This window comes from Myxocyprinus asiaticus, chromosome 2, assembly GCF_019703515.2.
Source record: "Myxocyprinus asiaticus isolate MX2 ecotype Aquarium Trade chromosome 2, UBuf_Myxa_2, whole genome shotgun sequence".
Lineage (NCBI taxonomy): Eukaryota > Metazoa > Chordata > Actinopteri > Cypriniformes > Catostomidae > Myxocyprinus > Myxocyprinus asiaticus.
The window spans coordinates 33,157,625-33,179,047 of NC_059345.1; the positions used below are offsets into that span (position 1 = coordinate 33,157,625).

The following is a 21,423-nucleotide window of genomic DNA, read 5'->3' on the forward strand; positions in this document are numbered from 1 at the left end:
TTCCTGCATGAGAGATGCTGATGAGAGACGAGTCTGAGCACATCCTCTAAATAGCTTCTATGTGCTGTCGCTCCTTCCTGCCTCCATTAGGAGGTATGTGGTCAATAGGTCTTTCTGATCTCCAGGGACCCTCATATTGATTTTACAAGAGAAGGGAAAGGGTAGAGGGATGCTAAATGGGTGATGGTGGATAACCAATGATAGAACTACAAATGTTATGCACTGAAATGATTTACCTACAATACATACACATCTGGACAAAATACATTTTGTGTAATCAGGAAATGATGTATTGGCAGTTGAAGCAATCACAACATTTTAAGTGCATAGTCTTTGACCTGCAAAGCTTAATGGAATCATGAAAATAAACACAGGCAAGAACAATTTTGTCATTATTTTATATAAAAAAGGCTATATAGAGCATTTAAATTTCACATCAACATACCTCTCCATTTATAGTAACACAGCAAAAGAAGCCATATAATCACACTTCACTCTTAGGCAGGGGATGAGAATAAGGTACCTCAACATCATCAGACAAATTACTGTCATTTTTGAAGATATTTCAATACCTTTACACACAATCCTTGTGTCACTGAATATTGCAACATTTGTAGGAAAATGCTTGGAAAAAGAGGGGAAAGGGAGCAGTTTTCTAGCCACAGATAAAACATATACCAGAAACAAAAGGGAAGTACAAAAAAGAGGATTAACGTAAAAGATACCTGACAACAACATACTCTCAAAAAGCAATCACTAGCAACCATACAGGACAACTAGAGCAGTGTGGCCACCTGCAAGACTGAGAACCTCGATAAGTTTCACACAGGAACCAGTTGCAGGTGACACATAAGAATCATTCTCTTCTGGTGAGTGGGCCCAGCACAAAATCTCTTTACAGTAAAGAGAGTTGCACTGGACTCTTGCTAAATGTGTGTATATATATATATATATTTACAGTAATTGTCTTATCTTTTCAGATTTTTTTTTTTTTTCAATTGTCATCACAAAAACATGTAAACCAAAAATTATTACCGTTAAATGCACCAATGTATTACATATTTTTGGATGAAGTGACTACTAAGGAACTGTTACCATGGATTTATTGCTTTGTACACTGAGCATGGTTAGTACCTGCTGCTAGGACTATATCAGCCCTTTCCACAGGTCTCCCTTGTCTTCTTAATGAATACTTTCCCCCATCTGAGCTAACATCCCACATTACACTTTGGTTAATTGTGCAAAGGAATTGATACATCAGTAACAGTTTAGTAAAATATTGGACAAGTAAAAATGAAAAACAACAACTATTTTTGTAAAAGCAAAAACAGTTTTTACCCATGCATAAGTAACATTCACAGATGTCAAGATGGCATGGTGTGAGTATTTGACAGAAGAAAAAAACTAACTAACAAACAAACAAAAAACAGAATTAAAGAGTCTGGTGGCCTTGACACACTGTGCTTTTGCTTTGTGTAGCTCTTGCAATAATGTTTCCAAATATTTCCAATTATCTGAAATTTCCCCTTTTATACCCTTCCCAACCCCCTAGGAACTTTTGTTTGCACAACTCAGCAAACACCACACTGAAAAGCACCTTTCTAAAACATATGTGATTGAAACTTCTTGACTTGTTGAGCTTGAGAAATAGTTTTGTTGCTTTTATTTCATCTAAAAAACTGTGCTTTTTCTCTCCAGTGTCAAAGACCAACATCCACTTTAATCTCCCAGAAACTTTATGTATACTACGAACGAGTAACACATAATGAGGTATAAACAAATTAATTTTGTTGTGCTGTTAAATGACATAGTACAGCTCTTTCAGTGCAATCAGAAAAAAAGACAGTGAAAACCAGTTACTTGGTTAGAATTCTCTACAGCAGTATTTCTCTTTATGAATGACTTCAGACAGGTTCATTATTTGAGCCTTGGGTCTGAAAGCCAGTTGCCTGATTAACTCATCAGGCATCTCTATGTTGCAAAGGCTCAGAATAATGGGTGAAAAACTCTGTTTCACAATATTACACATGATTGCACTTGAAACAAAGTCACTCTTTTTAATATATAGAACATTTACAGTCTGCCAATTTGATATGTTACATCTGCTTTGTATAATTTATACTTTACGTTTTACTCATTAAAATTTGTATTTGAATGTAGAATTTGATCATTTAAAATTGTGCAAACATTCAACAATTTAGTCTATTTATGTTTTTATTTATTTATTTATTTATTTTTAGAACTCACAAACACTACAAAATCTATAGTGTGGGCATACATTTTTAAACTGTGCTGTATGTATGTTTATGCATGTGTAGAGGTGTGTGCCTTAGAATGTGTATTTGCAAGGTCTAGGAGTAATCCCTATCCTTCCTATATCCATAACCCCCTTCCTCCACACCCTCCTGTACATACTCCTCTCGCTTATCCCATCCTTCTGCCCATCCTCCGTTCAACTGTGTGGTGGCACCATAGGTCTTGGCTGGACCTCCCAGGGCACCGTAGCTCTGGGTGATGTCCCCTGTTTCCTCAGCCAGCTCATCTTCGTCAACGAAACCACACTTCTCCTCACTGGTAAGCTCCGGATCCGCCCATGGCTGCTTCTCTCCCGAGGCAAAGATGCCATAGAAAATTACACCACCATAATGCACCAGGGAAGCGATAAGAAACACATACTGCCACTCTTCCCGGGTCTGAAGGATAGAAAGGGTTGTCAGGTACTTTCTGACATAAATATAGAAACTTATCCTGGTAGCTGAAAGAATAATGCATGACAAAAATATAGACTTGAGACATACCTGTATTATGTAATCAACAGGGACATTACCCATTTTTATTCACTAGATTAATTAAATGTATGGGTATGGTGTAGTAGAAGGTATGGAGAGATCTGTCGTAATGTCAAAATCCTCAAAGATCTGATATTTCAAGAGTATAAGTTGTCTCATGACAACTCGTAATAATTTGTATTAGATGGCGAAAAGGTCTACATGACTTGGCGATTACGACAAGGTACAACTTTTATTCCCATAGAGACCAACCAATCAACAAACTGAATTTCAAATTGATACAGTAAAGACTTAACATTTTAGCTAGCCTCCTATCCAGCACTTTGTAAGGTTTAAGGCCCGTTCACACCAAGAACGATAACTATAACTAAACTAAACTAAACTAAAAATCATTCGAACTCCAGAGAATAGCAGAGTTCACACCACTATAACGATAATGACACAGAGGAACAATGTCATTGGGATCACATGCAGAGCGATATCTTTGCAGCTGATGCGTGATAAAAAAAAAACTGCCAGCCAATCGAAATACATCCAACTTTAAAGGGCTCAAGCTGCAACATGCTCATCTTCAAAATAAAACATTCCAGCACCAGATCGCCTCTTATTACATACGAATGAAATGGAAACTCCTGCTCAAGAACCGGCAATATTTCCTCTTCATTTTTCTTCAGTATTAACAGAGATGAGATAATGAAGAGCTAACGCATGTTTGTAGCATAAAATTACCTCAGGTATCCAGCGTTAATGTCGACAACATGGTCTTGTCTCCTTTGAAGTTGTATTCCTCTGTTTTTCTTTTTGTTTCTTTGCAAAACAGAGTAGTAGCTGGTCATCTACATACATTTTCTTGACTCTAAACATAACTGCAGTATGCACTTAAAATAAGCAGAAAGTTATCATCTGTTGGTGTGGATGCTAATATAGATATTATTGTTATCATTATGGTTATCATTCTTGGTGTGAATGGGCCTTTAGGGTTTGGGTAAGGCTTAGACTTTATGGTTAGGTTTAGGTTTGGGGTTTGAGTTAGGGGTTACATTTAAGAAAAATCTTAAGAACACTCGTTCAAAACCCATATGTTTCTCTTTCTTCCATGGTACACAACAGTGATTTTCCTATTAATATCACAGTCTGATTGAGGTCTAGGTAAGGGGTTAGACTTAATGGTTAGGTTTAGGGGTTACATATATGAAAATAATCTTAATAACACTGTTCGTTGGTTCATTTATTTTTATCTATGGGAGAAAAGTTGTAAATTTTTGTATGAGCCAATTTGTATGATTTCCCCATCTCGTACGACTTGTCATGTAACCAGGTTGGTAATAACCAAGGAAAGAATCAAGACAACAAATCTGCATATGTGCTCTTCCTAATCTACCATGCATCACTATGCCATTCAAGACATTCAAAAATTGAAATCAATCCAAACATGCTGTGTATTCAGAACAACTGAAAAGCAAAAGAACATTTAGACAATTCAAGGTGTTAGATCATCCATCATGACCGACAACGCCAGGAATGTTAGATTCTAGACCTCTTTCTTCGTCAGAAGATATCCAAATATCAGAGTTCTGTCTGATATCCCAAATCAGTCAACATCAACAGCTTGTTATGTTAAGCCCAAGATCTAGGCATAGGCAGCAAGGGAATATATAGCAGAAGGCAGGAGACAAAGTGATGGTAAACATGAGCATAATTTATTAAATAATCTTAGTTGTGTTTGTCCTAATGCTTAGTCTGTCTTCGCCTGACTAGCACCAATTCAACAAATGTTATTATACCTGGCAAAAACAATGGAAAATTATTGCTTCACAACATCGTCCTGTGACGTTAAAGACCTGAAATGGAGACAGCTTCTTATCTCTAACTTTTGAAGACAATACAGAACACAACATAAGATTAAACAAGAATTCATGGCAAGAGCAAGAAACAGTATAAAATGAAAAATGAAAATTAATATTATATATGAGTATAAAGTAATATGAAAAAATTAAAGAAACAAATGAAGTACAGCACATACAAAGTATGATTGCTCTCCTAAAGCCATACACCCACACAGGTTGCTTTTAAAATCTCATATTAGATCATTAGATCTGTCAAAGTTGGTCATACCTTGTGTTTGGTCATGGCACCCACAATAAGAGGGCACACCATTCCTGACAAAGTTCCCACTCCATTAGAGATCCCCATGAGGATACTGGCATAACGAGGAGCGATGTCTAAATGGTTGACATTAAACCCTGATGGACAGCAAAATTAATATTTTATTAAAATCTGACAAATGGACTTATTATGGACAATATAATCATACTTTTTATATTTTAATGACACTGCATTTATTACAGCATACAGACTGGCTTTTAGAATCACTGCATTCCAATTGTATAATTTTGTATAATAAAGTGCATCTTGCTTCTGCCTGGCGAGCACATATTTTTCAGTATCTCTTACATGATGTTGGAGATTCAGACTAAAATTAGAAAGTGCAGCCATCTTGTAGAGTGGAGGAGTCTCTAGCCCCTCCCTCTCTGAGTGCTCTGTCTGGATGTGCTGCCTGTGAGGTTGCTCTCAGGGGACAGTGTGTATGAATTATTTAAAAAGTCCAGCAGAAAGACTTATTCCTTCCAAGATGCAGTGGAAGAGCACATTTAACTGAAAGGGGAGGACATGGTATCCAGCTAGAAAGAAGGCCTTGTTTGCAATGTTCCCTGGCTTCTTGCTATTGTTGTGTGTCAATGGTTAAAGGTTTGCAAGCCACAACATTAAATGAGACACACCGTTTAACCAAAGACAAAAGATTATTCCATAGACTTGCCTGATATTGCAAACCCACTGAAGCCAACAGCCAACACAAGGAATGAAATAGCCATCCCTTTGCTGTGGGAGTAACCTACAACCAACAACAGAGTGGCCTCCATTCCAAAGCCTGTGAATGATAAAAACAAATGGATAATCATCAAAAATTATTTAATTAGAGGAGATGATACAAGTATGAAATTCCCTTGATATTAGTTTACATGAATTTAACCAAAACTCAGAAGAAGGTGTTATTATTCTGTACTCTTCTGTAGTAGTTCCACTCACCTCCACAGTTCATGATCTTCCGAACAGTGGTGGTGGACAGGATGTTTTTGCTACGGAGGAAATCAGCTATCTGTCCCCCAATGGGCACGATAATGGTCATCACCAGATGGGGCAGGGCTGACAGCATGCCAACCTGAACAAGACAGCAGCCATAAGGCGCAGAAGCATCTTATTGACAACACACTGCAGAATGGAAGCATTAGCCATTGACCAAGGTTAGTTAATACCATGGCGTTTTAAGACCTAATGAATGATCAAGGGGCCAAAAACAGAAAGAGAGACAAGTCCAAAAATAAAAAAACCTATTCTATAACACATTTTTAAAGTCATTAAAAATAATACAGTTCCATTTTTAGGACTGGTTAATTATGCATAAATGTGTTCTAAAAACAAAACAAACAAAGTTGACATGCAACATTGCTGTAATCTGTAAGGCAACATTAGTATGTTAATACTTATCTAACTATAAGATGTAAAAACATGATGAAAGGTTTAACTGTGGGAAGTGAGGAAACAAGCAAAATGAGATGCAAACATAGACTTGAATAACCAATAAGTGACTGATGAATAATTCATTATGATCTATTCACAATGAATAATTCATCAAACTATTTCAGACCTTAGGGAATGACAAAGGTCACCCATTTACTGATGCACACTGAAATTATACACAAAAATCATATGCAACTTAGACAATGAAATTGGCCATTCTGACCCAAATAAAATTTTAATTGTTCATTGTGTAATTATTGATTATGAATTTTCTTAATTATAGTTCATTTCTATGAAACAATAGCCTATTAAAACACATGAAAAATGAAAGTTAGTCTGAAATTACCTTGCTAATCTCAAAGCCAAACACTTCCTCAAAGTATGCAGGCTGGCTGATGAGCAGCAAGTAGAAGGTCCAACTCCTGCAGAAGTTGGCCACAATGATTGCATAGACAGGCATGGATGTGAAAAATTTCCTCCAAGGTGTCTTGAATTTCTGTAGGAAAAATTAGTATTACCTTACCTGGAGTGAATTTTTAACCATATTAATTATTTAACCACTATTTCACTTTTAAAATACTTTCTCCTATCCCAGCTTAACATGCAAAATCAACTATAAGCCAGCCATTTGCAAACCCTTTGGTGCGTATTAACTTCGCTGTTTGAGCATCCCGACAAGCCCAGCACAGCAACTTTGGCTCATACAATGACATGGGTTTGTGGTGTGACTAACTGTTTGTATGACCAACGGAAGATGGGAGAAGTGATCTGGAAATCTATTTCAAAATATTGATTATTTTAGCAATTCTGTGTGGTGATGCTATTTGCTTAGAAATTACACAGGCTTTCAATCATACTCATACTTCTAATCACTGTGTCTGTCACATCTTGATACGGTAAGCAGCAGTTGCAATAAACCTTTCTTATTCTTTGTCGATATTCATGTTGTGAATGTAGTCTGAGAGTGCATGGCATTAAGGCAAAAGTCTGATTATGAATGACTTAGATGTGCTAAACTTCAGGGGTTTCTTTACACAGCTGAGTTTAAGCTGCTTTAAAGCATTAAACTTTTAAGTTTAATGCTTTAAAAGCATTGTTCATTGTTAATTCATGTTAACTAATGTTGTCAATTAATGTTACCATTTTTTTATATTTAATATATTTCATAATGACCATTCCAAAGTATATATTAGTGCTTTTAGTGACACCAAAAAATATCTGCCTCTACCTCAAAATGCTTTTTTAAACTCTTAGAAGAACTACCACATAACATTTTACACACTTTTACATGACAGCAATGTCTCTTTAAAGTAAACTGCAAATTATGGCAAAAGAGAGATTAAGCTGCAGGAGTGAGCAAAATCAAGAAAATTGAAATTAAAATAAGTAACAGCAACAGATTTTGTCTCTCTGTTTCAAAGCTCCTGGTCTGATGGAAGTTTAGAATTTTGAAACAAAAACTCACCCAGACTTGTGCCTTGTAACAAACTTATTGGCCTGTTTTGAAAACAAATGCTTTGCTATATATTACTCTATTTACTCTTGCTCATAGCTATATAGTATGAGAATTAGTTTAGTGTCAATAAACAAACGAGTAGCAAACATTATTGTGAATAAATAGTCATAGGGTAGTGCTTAATTATATACTGTTGAAAGGGGATGTTATGTCACTATTCAAATGTTCTCTTCAAACAGGATCTCAATCCTTCACTTAAAGGGATAGTTCACCCCAAAATTTAAATTCTTTCATCAGTTACTCACCCTCATGCCATCCCAGATGAGTATTCTTCTGCAGAACACAAATTAAGATTTTTAGAAGAATTTCTCAGCTCTGTAGGTCCATACAATGCAAGTGAATGGTGGCCAGACTTATGAAGCTCCAAAAATGATTTTCTTCTAAAAATCTTAATTTGTGTTCTGCAGAAGAAAGAAAGTCATACACATCTGGGATGGCAAGAGGGTGAGTAAATGATGAGAGAATTAAAATTTTTGGGTGAACTATCCCTTCAAGAATTTTGTGCAACTTGTGATCTGTCCATCCCCACTATATCCTATGAGTTATAATGCTGTCTTTTTAGCCATATGTGTCGTAATATTTGAGGTCACTCACTTCTGCAGGACCCAGCAGCTTAGCGCTCTCTCCGATACTCTCTTCAATGTAGCGCCGTTCTTCATCTGTGATGGTGGGGTGTTCAGCTGGGCTCTCATATGACACCAAGATCCAGAACATATACCACACAATCCCAAAACAGCCTACAGAGAAACAAAGAATTGTTAAAGGTTTTTCTGATGCTATGTGTTTGAAGCCAACTAAGCATAATAAAAGCATAATAAAATTAAGATAAGAAGCCGACAAGCAGATCAACTGACTGATATCATCATATAACCAACTGGATTACAATTCATTATTGTTGTACAGACAGGAGGTGCTTGTTCTTGGCACAGTGACAGGCAGATTCAGTGTCCGCACAGAGGATAGACACATGGACACATCAGAGAAAAATCAATACCCAGCGTCATTGAGTTAATCCATAGTACACTTACTAAAATACACTCACCGTTAAGCTCACTTATACAGTGACGTTTAGGCCATAACCAGGGTTCTTACTCTACACACACAAACCACTCTCACCATAGACATAGAAAACAGATGACCAGCCAGTGTACTGCACAAGGATCCCAGCTAAGGGCATGGCAATGACAGCTCCAGCATAGGAACCTACAGGAGAGGAGGGGATTGGAGCAAAAGAAAATGTTAGGTCAAAATGAATAAAATAAATAAATAAATAAATAAAAAAGAATTAATTAATAATATATAAACAAAATCTATTGATTTAATCTGAAAAAACCTGAAATAAACTGTGTATTAAATCTAAAGGTACATTTCATGCATTACAATGTTCTCATGTATTCCTGAGGATAAACAACACATTTATCTTTGGCTTTTAACATGCACACAATACCTAAGCATGATGGTAAGTGAGCTACTAAACAAATATAACGAAGAAAACCAATCCTCGGTTTTCTTCATTATGCACGGATCCACTATTTCCATTTAAGAGAATAAAGGTGGAAATTACCACAGAAGGAGGTTGTGGCCAGGCGACTTCTTTCCAGTGGAGGGGCCCACTTACTCCAGATCCCATGGCAAGCTGGGTAGGTCACACCCTAGAAAAGCAATAATAATACACTATCAGCAATATATCACAAAGAAAACATACATAAAAAAAAATCTCTGAGTTATGTCAAAATAATTTATTTAAAAAATGAAAGACTTTGATGTTGGAATGTGATATTGGAAAGACTTCTCCAATACAGTATGGGGTTAAACTGAAACAAACAAATAAAAAAATAGAATAATATTCCACATTGCAGACATGGTGGAAGTAACCTAATCTAGTTGTCTCTTTCATACACACAGACACAATTCTCTCTACAGATCAATAAAGCAGAGCTAAAGACAAAGCATGGGTTATTATTCTCTCAGAAATACCCTCAGGTCATAATAGATTGTTACAGGACTTTTGGTGTTCCCAGTAAGAATTCCCACAATAGGCTTTTTGAGAAATTCTACCACAGACAAGTGTCCATATGTTTGGTTATGGTATTAGACACATTGGCAAACAATAAGCAAATAGCAATTTTAAATTAGAGACCATCACATTTCATACCTCTACAAGCCCTTGTAATATCCTTACGAACAGGACGCAACCATAATGTACACGTGCAGCTGAGGGGATGAACATATTCAGTATCGATGTGAGGAGGATGGCTGCGCCAAAGACCCTGAATAATAGATTGAAACATGGTTAAAGGAATATTTTGGGTTCAATACAAGTTAAGCTCAACCAACAGAATTTGTGGCATAAACGTTAAAATGCGCACTTTTTCAAAAGTATAGCCACAAGACATAAACAATATGTGTGTTTACATGATTTTAGTGTGATAAAATTGCTTACTAACCTTAAAAGTTATAGTCAGTTTTACAGCTTCTTTGCCATGATGATGTAATGTCAACAAACCCGAAAATGACTGTAAGAATGACGATATAAACGACTTTACAGTTCAAATAATACGAGTTTTAACAGGAGAGTTCATATAAATGCTTTTATAAAATTATAAGCTTCACATTTCCACCTTTAAACCCTCCAAAAATTGGCCCCATTCACTTCCATTGTAAGTGCCTCACTGTAACCTCAATTTTTGCTTTTTTTTAAAGAAAAGAAGGGATGAGTCAAAATATTTTTTGTGGTATTCAACATTATGCCACAAATGCTGTCGATTAAGATTAACTTGTTTTGAACCTGGAATATTCTTTTAAATTATAGACCCACGGGTTGTAGAAAGTTTCATAAGCAACTTGGATATGTCATTAACATAGCCTACTGTAGGCTAATATTTGTTTATTATGGTCCATTGTGATCGTCCCTGTTCTTTAGTAAGATGCTTGTTTTGTCTTTTTCACGGAGAGGATAAAATGATTACTGGAATAGGCCTGTTTCAGTTACCTACATTATCACTCTACGTGTCATAAAATGTGGATATCTGCTGTCAGTGTTGATCTGTTTAGCATTCCAAAAAAAAAAAAATAAAATAAAAAAAAAAAAGAGAGAGAGAATCTGGAGAACACAGGTGGCAAAAACGGGACTGTTGCTTTTGGTCGCGGAAAAGTGTGCTTTAATTTATTTCCAATTTTCGACTGGTCTTGTAGAGCTCGACACATCACTCTCACCTCAGCCTCCCACTGGCACATACAGACGGCAACACTAATCTGACTGAGGGAGTTCTCCAGCACGCGACTCGTGCTCTCCAGCACGTGATTCTATTAGAACTCAATCACGTCAACCAAGGGCCGGAATATTAAATTAAACTGTTTTACAATTTCAGCAACGGACAAAACAATTGAGTCACAGATTTGAGATACAGAGTTAGGGTCATAGCCTAGCATAGCATTGTATTGTGTTACGATTGCATAATCTTCTCGGATAGCCTACTTGTTACAAATATTCGATAAATGTTGGCCAACCACCAAACAAAAAATTTTAGTCAGGACAAAATGTTAAAGGTGTCTAGTTTCCTAAATTATCTCAGTTACCATCGTGGCCCTTTATGCCTTAGGTAAACTGTGTGAAATATGAGGTACGCACGTGCAAACCCTCTGGCAACATGTCTTGGGTTGGTTGCCACGCCCCCCTCAATGAGCAGATTAGACACGCCCCCGGGATCTCATTAACAGGTGAAGAATGCCCCACAGACTAACCCTACAACCCACACGACGGGTCATCGTAGACAATGATGGAAAACAAGATCTCCAAAAGCACAGGCGAAATCTCTCTCTCTCTCTCGATGTCTGCAATGTTGATTTCTCTTGATTTCCTTCTCCCTTTAAAAACTTGAAAACAGGTTCATTATATTATATTATAGCAATGATATATAAGCAGTGTTGGAGAGTAACGGAATACATGTAACGGGATTACGTATTTAAAATACAAAATATAAGTAACTGTATTCCATTACAGTTACAATTTAAGTCATTGGTAATTAGAATACAGTTACATTCAAAAAGTATTTTGATTACTGAAGAGATTACTTTGCATTTTATTGTCATTTGTTTCATTTAATATTTAGTCCTTTCAGATGGAAAACATTTATACATATAAATGATGCGATCCAAAGTGCATTTGAACAGCGGTGAAACACTTTCTCATGATGTGTGACATTCATAAGAGCAGACAGAGAAGTAAGTTTGAAATAAGTTTGGAGCAGAAGAAATAGAAATGAACCTTGTGTAAATTGTCAGCTTTCGCTAAGCTAAAATACTATTTCTAGTCATTTTACATGCACATGTTACCAGGCACGATCATATTTTTTTATCAAGAAAATTCATGTTGGATTCTTTTTTTTCTAGTCAGACCTTTGATATTAAGGCAAAAATCGTATTCTTGATGATAATATTTGTATTGTTTTCCTGTAAAAATATCTAAAAATCCTTAAAACAAGATCAATTTGATTAATCTTGTTTTAGAAACAACACTGCATAAGATATTTGTTTTTCAGAGAATGTATTTTTAACATGTGTATTTTGTCTTTCTGTACTGGCAGAGTTTTTATAGTCAAAACAAGTGAAAAAATCTACCAGTGCTGAAGAAGTAATCCAAAGTATTTAGAATACATTACTGACCTTGAGTAATCTAACGGAATACATTACAAATTACATTTTACAGCATGTATTCTGTAATCTGTAGTGGAATACATTTCAGAGGTAACCCTCCCAACCCTGTATATAAGTAGTATCTAAGTCAAGGGTCTTCAACATGGGGTCTGCAAATTATTGTTTGATCCACCACCTGCACTTGTAATAATCACTCGCAGGCGAGCGAGAGACAGTACCGCCACTCCCTATACGCATATTACACAGTCTGCGTAGGGCATCAACTCCCTAGTGGGGCACCAGAAACTCCACCGGCTGCCCTTACTCGCAGATTATATGTTATTCAAGGACCCCGTAGCTGTCGCGGAACACAGACGATCACCTCGCGCTCACACATCCCTGGCGAGAGAGGAGTAGCCTATGTATTTTAGTCCATAGATCTAAGACCCCTGATCTAAGTAGTATATCTAAGTATTAGCCTAAAAACGTAAAAATGTTCAATAATTTAACGAGAGCCTCGGACCACGTTGAATGTATGGCACTCCTTTTATCGGAGACAAAATGGACAGAACATAGGCCTAAACGGTATGAATGCATAGGACTGAAGTAAAGCTTAAATGAATTTGCATCACAACAAGTTAAATTTGATAAGAATAATTTACTGATTGCAGTCAAATCAAAAGTCGAATGTTTGACAGTAATCATAATAAAGAAATAGACAAAATAAATAAATAGTGGTTTGCAAAAAAAGATTTGAACGAACGTGTGCTAAGTGAACGCATCCCATCATCCTCTTCTTCCTCCATTATTAGATTCATATACTCCAGTAGCCGCTGTGTATGATGAAGAATAAAACAGATCATGTATTCGTGTGGGATGACAAAAACGTGGACCTGGAGATATTGGCGAGAGTTTGGGCTTTCATTCAGCACCTTTGGATTTGATAGCTCATGTAACGAAGTACTGAAGGTGTAATAACGCGCGATCTACATGTAGGTGTCAGAGACATGGCGTTACTCCATCTTTAAATATAAATGACACACTTATTTTAAAAGGGGATTTGAAACGACACATGCCTGATCCGTTTAAATTCAAATAATTTAGGCCTATTTTACCATCAATAATTGTTCTATCATATTTATACAATTATTTACCAAACAAGTCTATTAAAGATTCATTAATAATATTTTCGTATTTGTTTTAAGGGCAATTAGCCTAATTAATTTTACATTAGCTTATTATTTACAAATATTTCAATGAATGAATAAAGAATCCGCTTCTCTTACCTGTTTGCCGCCAGTCTAGATGAAATGTATCCTCCGGGAATTTGCGTCACAATATAACCCCAGAAAAACGATCCATGAATCATTCCCACTATTTCCGGGTCCCAGTTGAACTTTGCCTTCTGAGTGAAAGAAATAACACAAAATATTAGGAGGCTATAGGTCTATCTGTAAAAATCGAGAGAAAAGTGTTGAAAACATCCTAAATGTAGCCATATATGCACACAGAGTCACATAGTTCCTGTAGCAGATTAAAACTGACAACATGTTGTATTTAGCTGATTTCGTTGAGAGCACATTTATTCGTTAATTTGCTGAAACAGTATCTTTTTTTTTTCTTCTTTTTTTTAAATGCCACGGGGAAAAAAAATACATATACATATTATATATATATATATATATATATATATTGATTACTGTGCACACAGAGAAATTGAAATGACAGGAGCTCTGAAATAGTTTCCAGCTCAAGAGTCGATCAATTTGATGGCAGTGACATTCAAGTCACCAAGGTCAATTTTTTGCATCAGTAGCTTATGCAAGTACTTGTAGTAGTACTTGTTTTCAGTATTTTCTAGGTATCAATGGGCGTTGAATAAGCCTTTGCCCAACTGGGAAAACACATTGTGCTCATCAGTTGCAGAATTACATTTCCTTCATTTTGTATACTCTCTAAATGGTTACAGTTTCAGACTGTGTGTGTGTGTGTGTTCACGCTCGTGAGGCGTGTATGGTGGATGTCACGAAGCTGACGTATAAAAATGTAAGCGTGCACGCGCACAAACCTCTTTGATGATGATCTTTCCGTTCAGATGAATGGTGCTGTTGTTAACCATGCTCACTATGGCCACGCCTAAGTTGCACCGAATACCGAAAGAGATGCAGAACCCGAGGCCGCTCATTATGGCGATGATGTATCGGCGCGGAAGTCCAAAGCACGTGCAGTCGCACATAGGTGGCTTTTTCTCTTTGGTCTGGGCAGGTCGTCCATCCTCGGTTAGTTCAATGTTCTCTCCAGGTTTTTGACGCCTTTCGATCACCCTGCATCAGTCAAAAGAAAATTGTAAGACTTCATGCAGGACACTGAGAGCATCATGCCTAGGCCTATAGTTTTGAAGGATAAATTAATACAAATTTCAACCACTTTTCTTATTGAAGCAAAAATCTTCATTGGATATATACGAAATACCATTCTGGCATCTACTGTAATTTCAAATGGAAACTGCTTTTCCACTTATGTACTTGAAAACCGCACTGACACATTTTGAGTAGCCCACTAAAGCTATTACAAAGAACTGCAAACAATAGTTGGAGTATTTTTTGTCTTATTTATTTTTTCGTTTTGTTTTTCAAAGTCACCAAGCACTAAAAAGAGAAGCTTTTTATGCAAACTTCACAGGCTTCGTGTGCTGCTGTAAAGCGTACTGTACCGCATTGCAGCATTCCCTTCATCTTCACTCTTATTTACATTGTCTCTTAACGTCCTGAAATTCAAAACTTCACTTAAATAATACTATACTGTTGTTTCAGCCTCATAGATATCCACTTGTGAATTATTAATATTATTTCCTATTCTATAATGAAATTACTTAGGCCTATTTTGTCATTCGATGATTAATTCGTTTCCTTTGTAACATAGAAATGTTTCTAAAAAAGAAAAAAAAAAATCGATTCAGACACACAACACAGATAAGACGGAAATAAAATGCCTTTCATTTTTTTTGGCATAAATTTAAACTGCAATATAATTGCCAGTTTTTTATTTTTTATCAGACGATATTTAGGAGACATTGTCCTGAACGTGGTTCTTGAACAACATATTTAAGGAAAATATTCAGAGACTGCAAATAAATAAATAAATAAAAATGAAAGGAAACGAAAAAAAAAATGTATGAGACACATTTGTTAAAAAGTAGGCCTAGTCTTTGCGGGTAATGTATTTTAAATTGCGAAAGAACAATTCGTTCAGATTATTGAAGCGGTGGTAGTTTTATTTATTATTTTCTCACAGATCTGAATGAGGGTGTTTTACAAGACAGAAGAAAACTCAATATCGAGAAGCATAATTCAAAGCATTAATAGGTGATATAATAATAATAATAATAATAATAATAAATCAAATTAATAATAATACAACCGATTTTCTCATGTGATTTTAATATTTGCCTGTTTTGCAGATATAGAGAGAATCTGTGAGTGTTTCTTTTAAAGCGTCGACACATAGTAGAGATACATACATAGAACGATAACAATTCAACCATAAATGCATTTCAATCACTGGATTACAGAGACAACCTTTAAAAATAGGAAACTCTCATGCTTCCATCCCCTCCTCCCCAGATTAAGCAGAATTACATAATTTTCTTCAAGTCTCCATGAGGCATGACAACAAGACCGACTGGAAAACTCGTTATGGAATTGATCGGTTTCGTGATTTCTGTTCTGTGTTAGCTGAAGCTACTGTGTTTATAATTATTTAATGTCATAACACATAAAGGCTGTATTATTTTAACGTGACTGGATGGAATTTATAATATGTTAGATGTCTTACTTGTACACGTGCCCCAGAGTCTTCCCCGCTAGTTGTTTCAGCCCCTCTTTGCTGGGCTTGAAACCAGGCTCCCTCGGAGTATCCATGTCCAAATGTGATAATCCCTCGTTTTTTCGTTAATGTTATAGTACCATGTCACAGTGTGAGATGACAGAGCATACCGGACCGATACTCAGTGGATCAATGAATCAGTAATACGGACGAGGAAAATTCACGAAGCAATTAAAAAAAAAAAAAAAAAAAGGTAAAAAAACCCGCCTACACAAGAGAGATGTCATAAGTGGTCTGGCCCTGTCTGCTCATAATTATAAACTCATAAACCGCCCCGCGCGCGGTAAGGGCATTCGATGCCATCTCAAATTTGAATAAACGAATAAATGCAGAACACGAGGGAGTCGAAAAAGGTCGGATTAAATAAAACAAAAGCAAAAAACGAATGTAAAATCATATAAAAAAAGGGGGAAAAGAAAAACGGTTCCTGCTGATCCTTTGTTTTCGGTGGAAAGTGGCAGTTAAGTGGCTTTAGAGGGAGGTGAAAGGCTTTCAGCACCAAGGTCAGCGACAGTCTTGCGCTTCGCGTTCAGATGTTCCCGCCGCCACTCCTTTGCCCGAGCGGAGTGCGCTGTTACTCACTGTGCCAGCAGCTGTTCACTGCTTTGGGAGGGGTTAGAGAGGGCGGAAAATGTTCAAACTCCATTTACATTTTCTTTGATTTTGTCCTCAGGTATTCTGAATTATGTGCAACATGCGGCAAATAATAGTTACTGGATGCATATGACTGGCACGTCACATTAGACAGAAGATCCTACATTCGTGCTTTTATGCTCATTGCTTGTTTTCCATTAAAGGCCGTGCAAGCCTCCTGGGGGCGGTGCTATGGAAACTGAATAAGGGGTGTTTCCCCCTCCAAGTCCGTGAGCTTGTGAAAGAAATAGTGTATTAATAATTCATACATACCTCGCAACCCCCTCCCTCTCTATGTCTCACTGTCCTCCACAGCAAGCAAGAATTTTGTTTTGCTATTTTATGCATGCCAAATATTATGCCAAGCAGGCATACAGTCTTAAGATGCACACGGTTATGCACACATGCCTGGTTTTTAAATATCTAGGAATAAAAAGGGATTTTGGAGCGTGATGCTATACTGTGAACACCGATCATATTTTATAGTTATTTTGAGATAATGCGCAACTACAGCCCTATTCGTAGAAAAGTACGTCAACGATGCATTTTTTGTGACGATGTTATTTAAAGCAGAACCGGTGCTGTCTTAAAAGCAACACACAACAGGTAGGCGTGACCACATTTATAGTAAAGCGCTGGTGCCATCTAGTGCTCATTTACAATACTGCAGACGGTGACCAACAATTGTTTCACATTTCATTGTGATGATGCTTTATTTTGGCACATTCTCCTCGTTGAAATGCAAACAAGAATTTATTATTATTAACGAACCTCCATTTGCACAACAACTCATGCAACTCTTACTGTACACATTTGTAGGCAACATAAAAAAAAAAGACTACCAGACAACAAAAAGGCCTATACACATACATGAGCATCATATTGTTGTAAGGCAAAGGCATGGGTGTCATGGTCCCATCTGTACATAGGAACATCCAAAACTTAAATGCATAATATTTTGCAATTTTTTATAATGTCCCTGTCACATTCATTAAAGATTTTCTAGCCTGAGAAAAACATTTAAGGGTATACAGATTTGATGTATGTTTTTGTTTTTAACATAAAACTTTATACTTATGAGTAAATCAACACACAATATTCAAAATAATTCTGTAAAATGTATTTTGAATTATTCATAAAAGATCTAGTAAATTACAGCATAAATAATCTGACAGTATAATTTCCATTACACATAATGTATTATAGGTGAAGTATGTTGAAATAAAGAGTTAAATTAACTGATATGGCATATAAAAGTAACAGCATGTATTTGCCATTAACAAATGTGGTTCAAGTGATAAATTAAACATGTTGAAAACATAGACAAGCCCAAGTGTTTACACTACTCTGAGGACATAATAACATGCTTTCTTGTTTTAAACCAGTAGAGTCCCTGCAGAGTATATGGCTGACACTTAATAGTGTAAATAGTGTTCCTCAACATATACAAAACAAACAGATCTAAAAAGTTGGGAGTAGTTTAGAATCTTTGCATCATGTCAGTGATATAACAGACGTGCAGAGCAAAGTAAGCTTTCTTGACTTCTTTAGTGCATCTGTTTAAAAATGTGATGCTAAGAATTAGTTTTATGTTTTTTGCAGGTAAAACAACAACTAAACCAACTCAAGTGATCTCGTAAAAATTAATCATTATTCCTTTTATTTTGTTATCTAATCATTACATTGGTGTATAAACCAATTCCTTTGGTTCTAGTTTTCTTACCAGATCTTCATTTTGCACCTCAAAACTCAATTACTATGGTAACATGGAAGCTGTAAAACAATTTAACCTCATATTTATCTCTGAAAGCCTCTTTCACTATAATAATTTGTAATTGAACAAAACGTAAAATATTTTAAGAGTACAGTGTGCCTAGTCATGATTAAATATTAGAGTTTAGATTAAATTAATCTTTCAGTTATTCAGTAATTATACAGATATACAATTTGTACAAACCTTGACAGATTGAGGTGATGTATGATAGCTTTACTTTCAGAAATTGTATCAGAAAAAAAGTCCTTAGAGTTTAAAGGGATAGTTCACTCAAAAATGAAAATTCTCATCATTTACTCACCATCATGCCATCCCAGATGTGTATGACTTTCTTTCTTCTGCTGAACACAAAGAATTTTTCGAAGAATATTTCAGCTCTGTAGGTTCATACAAAGCATAGTGAATGATGACCAGGCTTTTATAGCTCCATAAATCACAAAGTCAGCATAAAAGTAATCCATATGGCTCCAGTATTTTAATCCATGTCTTCTGAAGAGATATGATAAGTGTGGGTGAGAAACAGATCAATATTGAAGTCCTTTTTTTACTATAAATCTCCACTTTCACTTTCAAAATGTGAAAGACTGAAAGTGAAAGTGGAGATTTATAATAAAAAAGGAGATAGGACCAACATTTTAAAGACCTACAGAGTTGAGATATTCTTCTAAAAATCTTTGTTTGTGTTCTGCTGAAGAAAGAAAATCATCTGAGATGGAATGAGGGTAACTAATTGATAATTGACATTTTTGGCTGAACTATCCCTTTAATCTTGTGAAAATAGTTCAAGCCTTCCTTGCTGAATTCTGACCAGATAACAAATGAGCTATATGATTAGTCTGCAGCAATAAATACCTCCTAAAATAAATATTATTACAAACCCTCATATTAATTAATTTTACACTGAACAAAATGTGTAATTGGCAAACTTTACACAAGGAACAGCATTGTTTCATCGCATCCTCATTTAAAAAAATAAGTCATTATGTTAGAAAATAAAATGATAAAATAATCAATATTATTTGATATTCTTTGGCACAGTACAAAGACTCAGTTTGATGTATGGTGGTACAGTATAGTTAGATGAGCAAGCAGACATGTCTCTCTTGACTCAGTTTCTGTATAACAGAATAATATAAAAGTATAAAAGAATAATCGCTAAACCTTAAACACCCTCACAAAAAATAATAATAATAATAATAATTAAAAGAAGGAAAAATACATGCATACAAGTGCCTCTTTCACAGTCAGACATACAGGGCAAAACATGCAAATTATTTCTAAACAAAAATATTATAATGGCAGCAAGCAGCTGGACAGACGTAAAACCTATATTGCCTCCAAAAAAGCTTTCAAAAGTCTTTTATTTTCATATCTAAATATTTACAAGCTGCCTTCACAGCAAAACCTCTCCCGGGACAAACTAAAGGGCACAAGGTTAAAGGCTGCATTCCAGAAGGTTTGCTGCTGAAATGACAATGTAGGTCTGTCTCCAAGCCTTTCGCCATTATGATGCTTAGTAACTGAGCACAGCTTTGTTTTTGAAAGAGCATTATATAAGTGCACTCTAGATTCATGTAAAGCACAGATATTGAGAGAAACACAAAAGAAGCTGTATTGATCGCTCAGACAGAAAAAAGTTGCAGAGTAGTTTAATTTTGTATGAGGGTAGTGCAGTTCGTTTTGCAGTTGTCAGAATGAGGGCAGAGAGTTTTTTTGCAATAAAATGTATGAAGGGGTCCAAAGGATTAGAGTCCTCCATGCTATCCCATTGCAGAGTACAGTTTATTCAGTAGTCCTCGGGGATATTTAAATACATTAAGAAAGCACCTGATGTTTATTTGGACTAGAGGGCAGCAGTGAGGTCGTTTCTGTGGACAGGCTGAAACTCTGGCTGAGCTGCAGTTTGAGTTTATCCACTTCATAGTTGCGCAGGTATTCCTGGACCAGATAGCGTTCCCGTTTTATACGAGCCTTCACTTCTGACGGCACGTCTGGAATCAGCCAAGCCACAAAAAACTTCACCACAAATACAACGTGCTGGGAAAGGAAAGAAAGCAACAGCCATCACAATCACATCCTACAACTGAATTTAAACGAAGACTGTTCCATCATTTCTCCTAAGCTGGTGTGTGTCAATGTTAACTATGTTCACAGTTCTTTATCCATTTATTTCTATAGCTCCTGTATAGAGCTCACTTCATTTTGTTTATAAAATGACACTATATTTGTGCTAAAAATGTTAAGGTTTCAAGACCTGCTGTGCTCATTATTATGGTTATAACTCTCCTCCATAAATTATGATATTCTGCCCTAAAATTTTTACTGTTCCTTTACATTTCAAGCAACATGATCAAACACGAAATCTTCATGTTAGTACCGAATTATTTTCCACCTAAAGTCGTATACAATGTGCCAAATTCTGCTTGGTGCTTGTATATATTTTTTGTACATTTTAAATGGTAGATAGAAGTTTCTATTGTTTTCTGTTTTGTCATCCAATTTCAGCAACCGCTATTTATTTTATATTTATTTATTTTATTGTTAATATACAGTATTAGGAAGATGGAAATGTGCACATTAGCTAATCGCATTTTCTCACAAAACACTGAATC

The 21,423-nt window shown here is 36.0% G+C and overlaps 2 protein-coding genes across 3 annotated transcripts in view; both read right to left on the reverse strand.

Annotated features, from left to right (window-relative positions):
• Nucleotides 1-379: 379 nt before the first annotated feature.
• On the reverse strand, nucleotides 380-17,054 carry LOC127415789 (vesicular glutamate transporter 2.1). Its single transcript, XM_051654732.1, has 12 exons — nucleotides 16,354-17,054; nucleotides 14,588-14,843; nucleotides 13,806-13,924; nucleotides 10,040-10,154; nucleotides 9,449-9,536; nucleotides 9,001-9,087; nucleotides 8,479-8,621; nucleotides 6,715-6,864; nucleotides 5,877-6,009; nucleotides 5,608-5,718; nucleotides 4,905-5,032; nucleotides 380-2,693 (listed from the first exon to the last, which is right to left on the reverse strand). The coding sequence occupies exons 1-12, from the start codon at nucleotides 16,437-16,439 to the stop codon at nucleotides 2,352-2,354; spliced, it is 1,758 nt and encodes a 585-aa protein (XP_051510692.1). The 5' UTR covers nucleotides 16,440-17,054; the 3' UTR covers nucleotides 380-2,351.
• A 678-nt stretch (nucleotides 17,055-17,732) lies between these two features.
• LOC127454826 (anoctamin-5-like) overlaps nucleotides 17,733-21,423 on the reverse strand; it is a 50,172-nt gene continuing 46,481 nt past the window's right edge. For both annotated transcript variants that reach the window (XM_051722281.1, XM_051722289.1), the window contains one exon: nucleotides 17,733-20,848. In XM_051722281.1, the coding sequence (XP_051578241.1) occupies nucleotides 20,627-20,848 (222 nt within the window). In that variant the 3' untranslated portion in view covers nucleotides 17,733-20,626. The remainder of the gene's footprint in view (nucleotides 20,849-21,423) is intronic.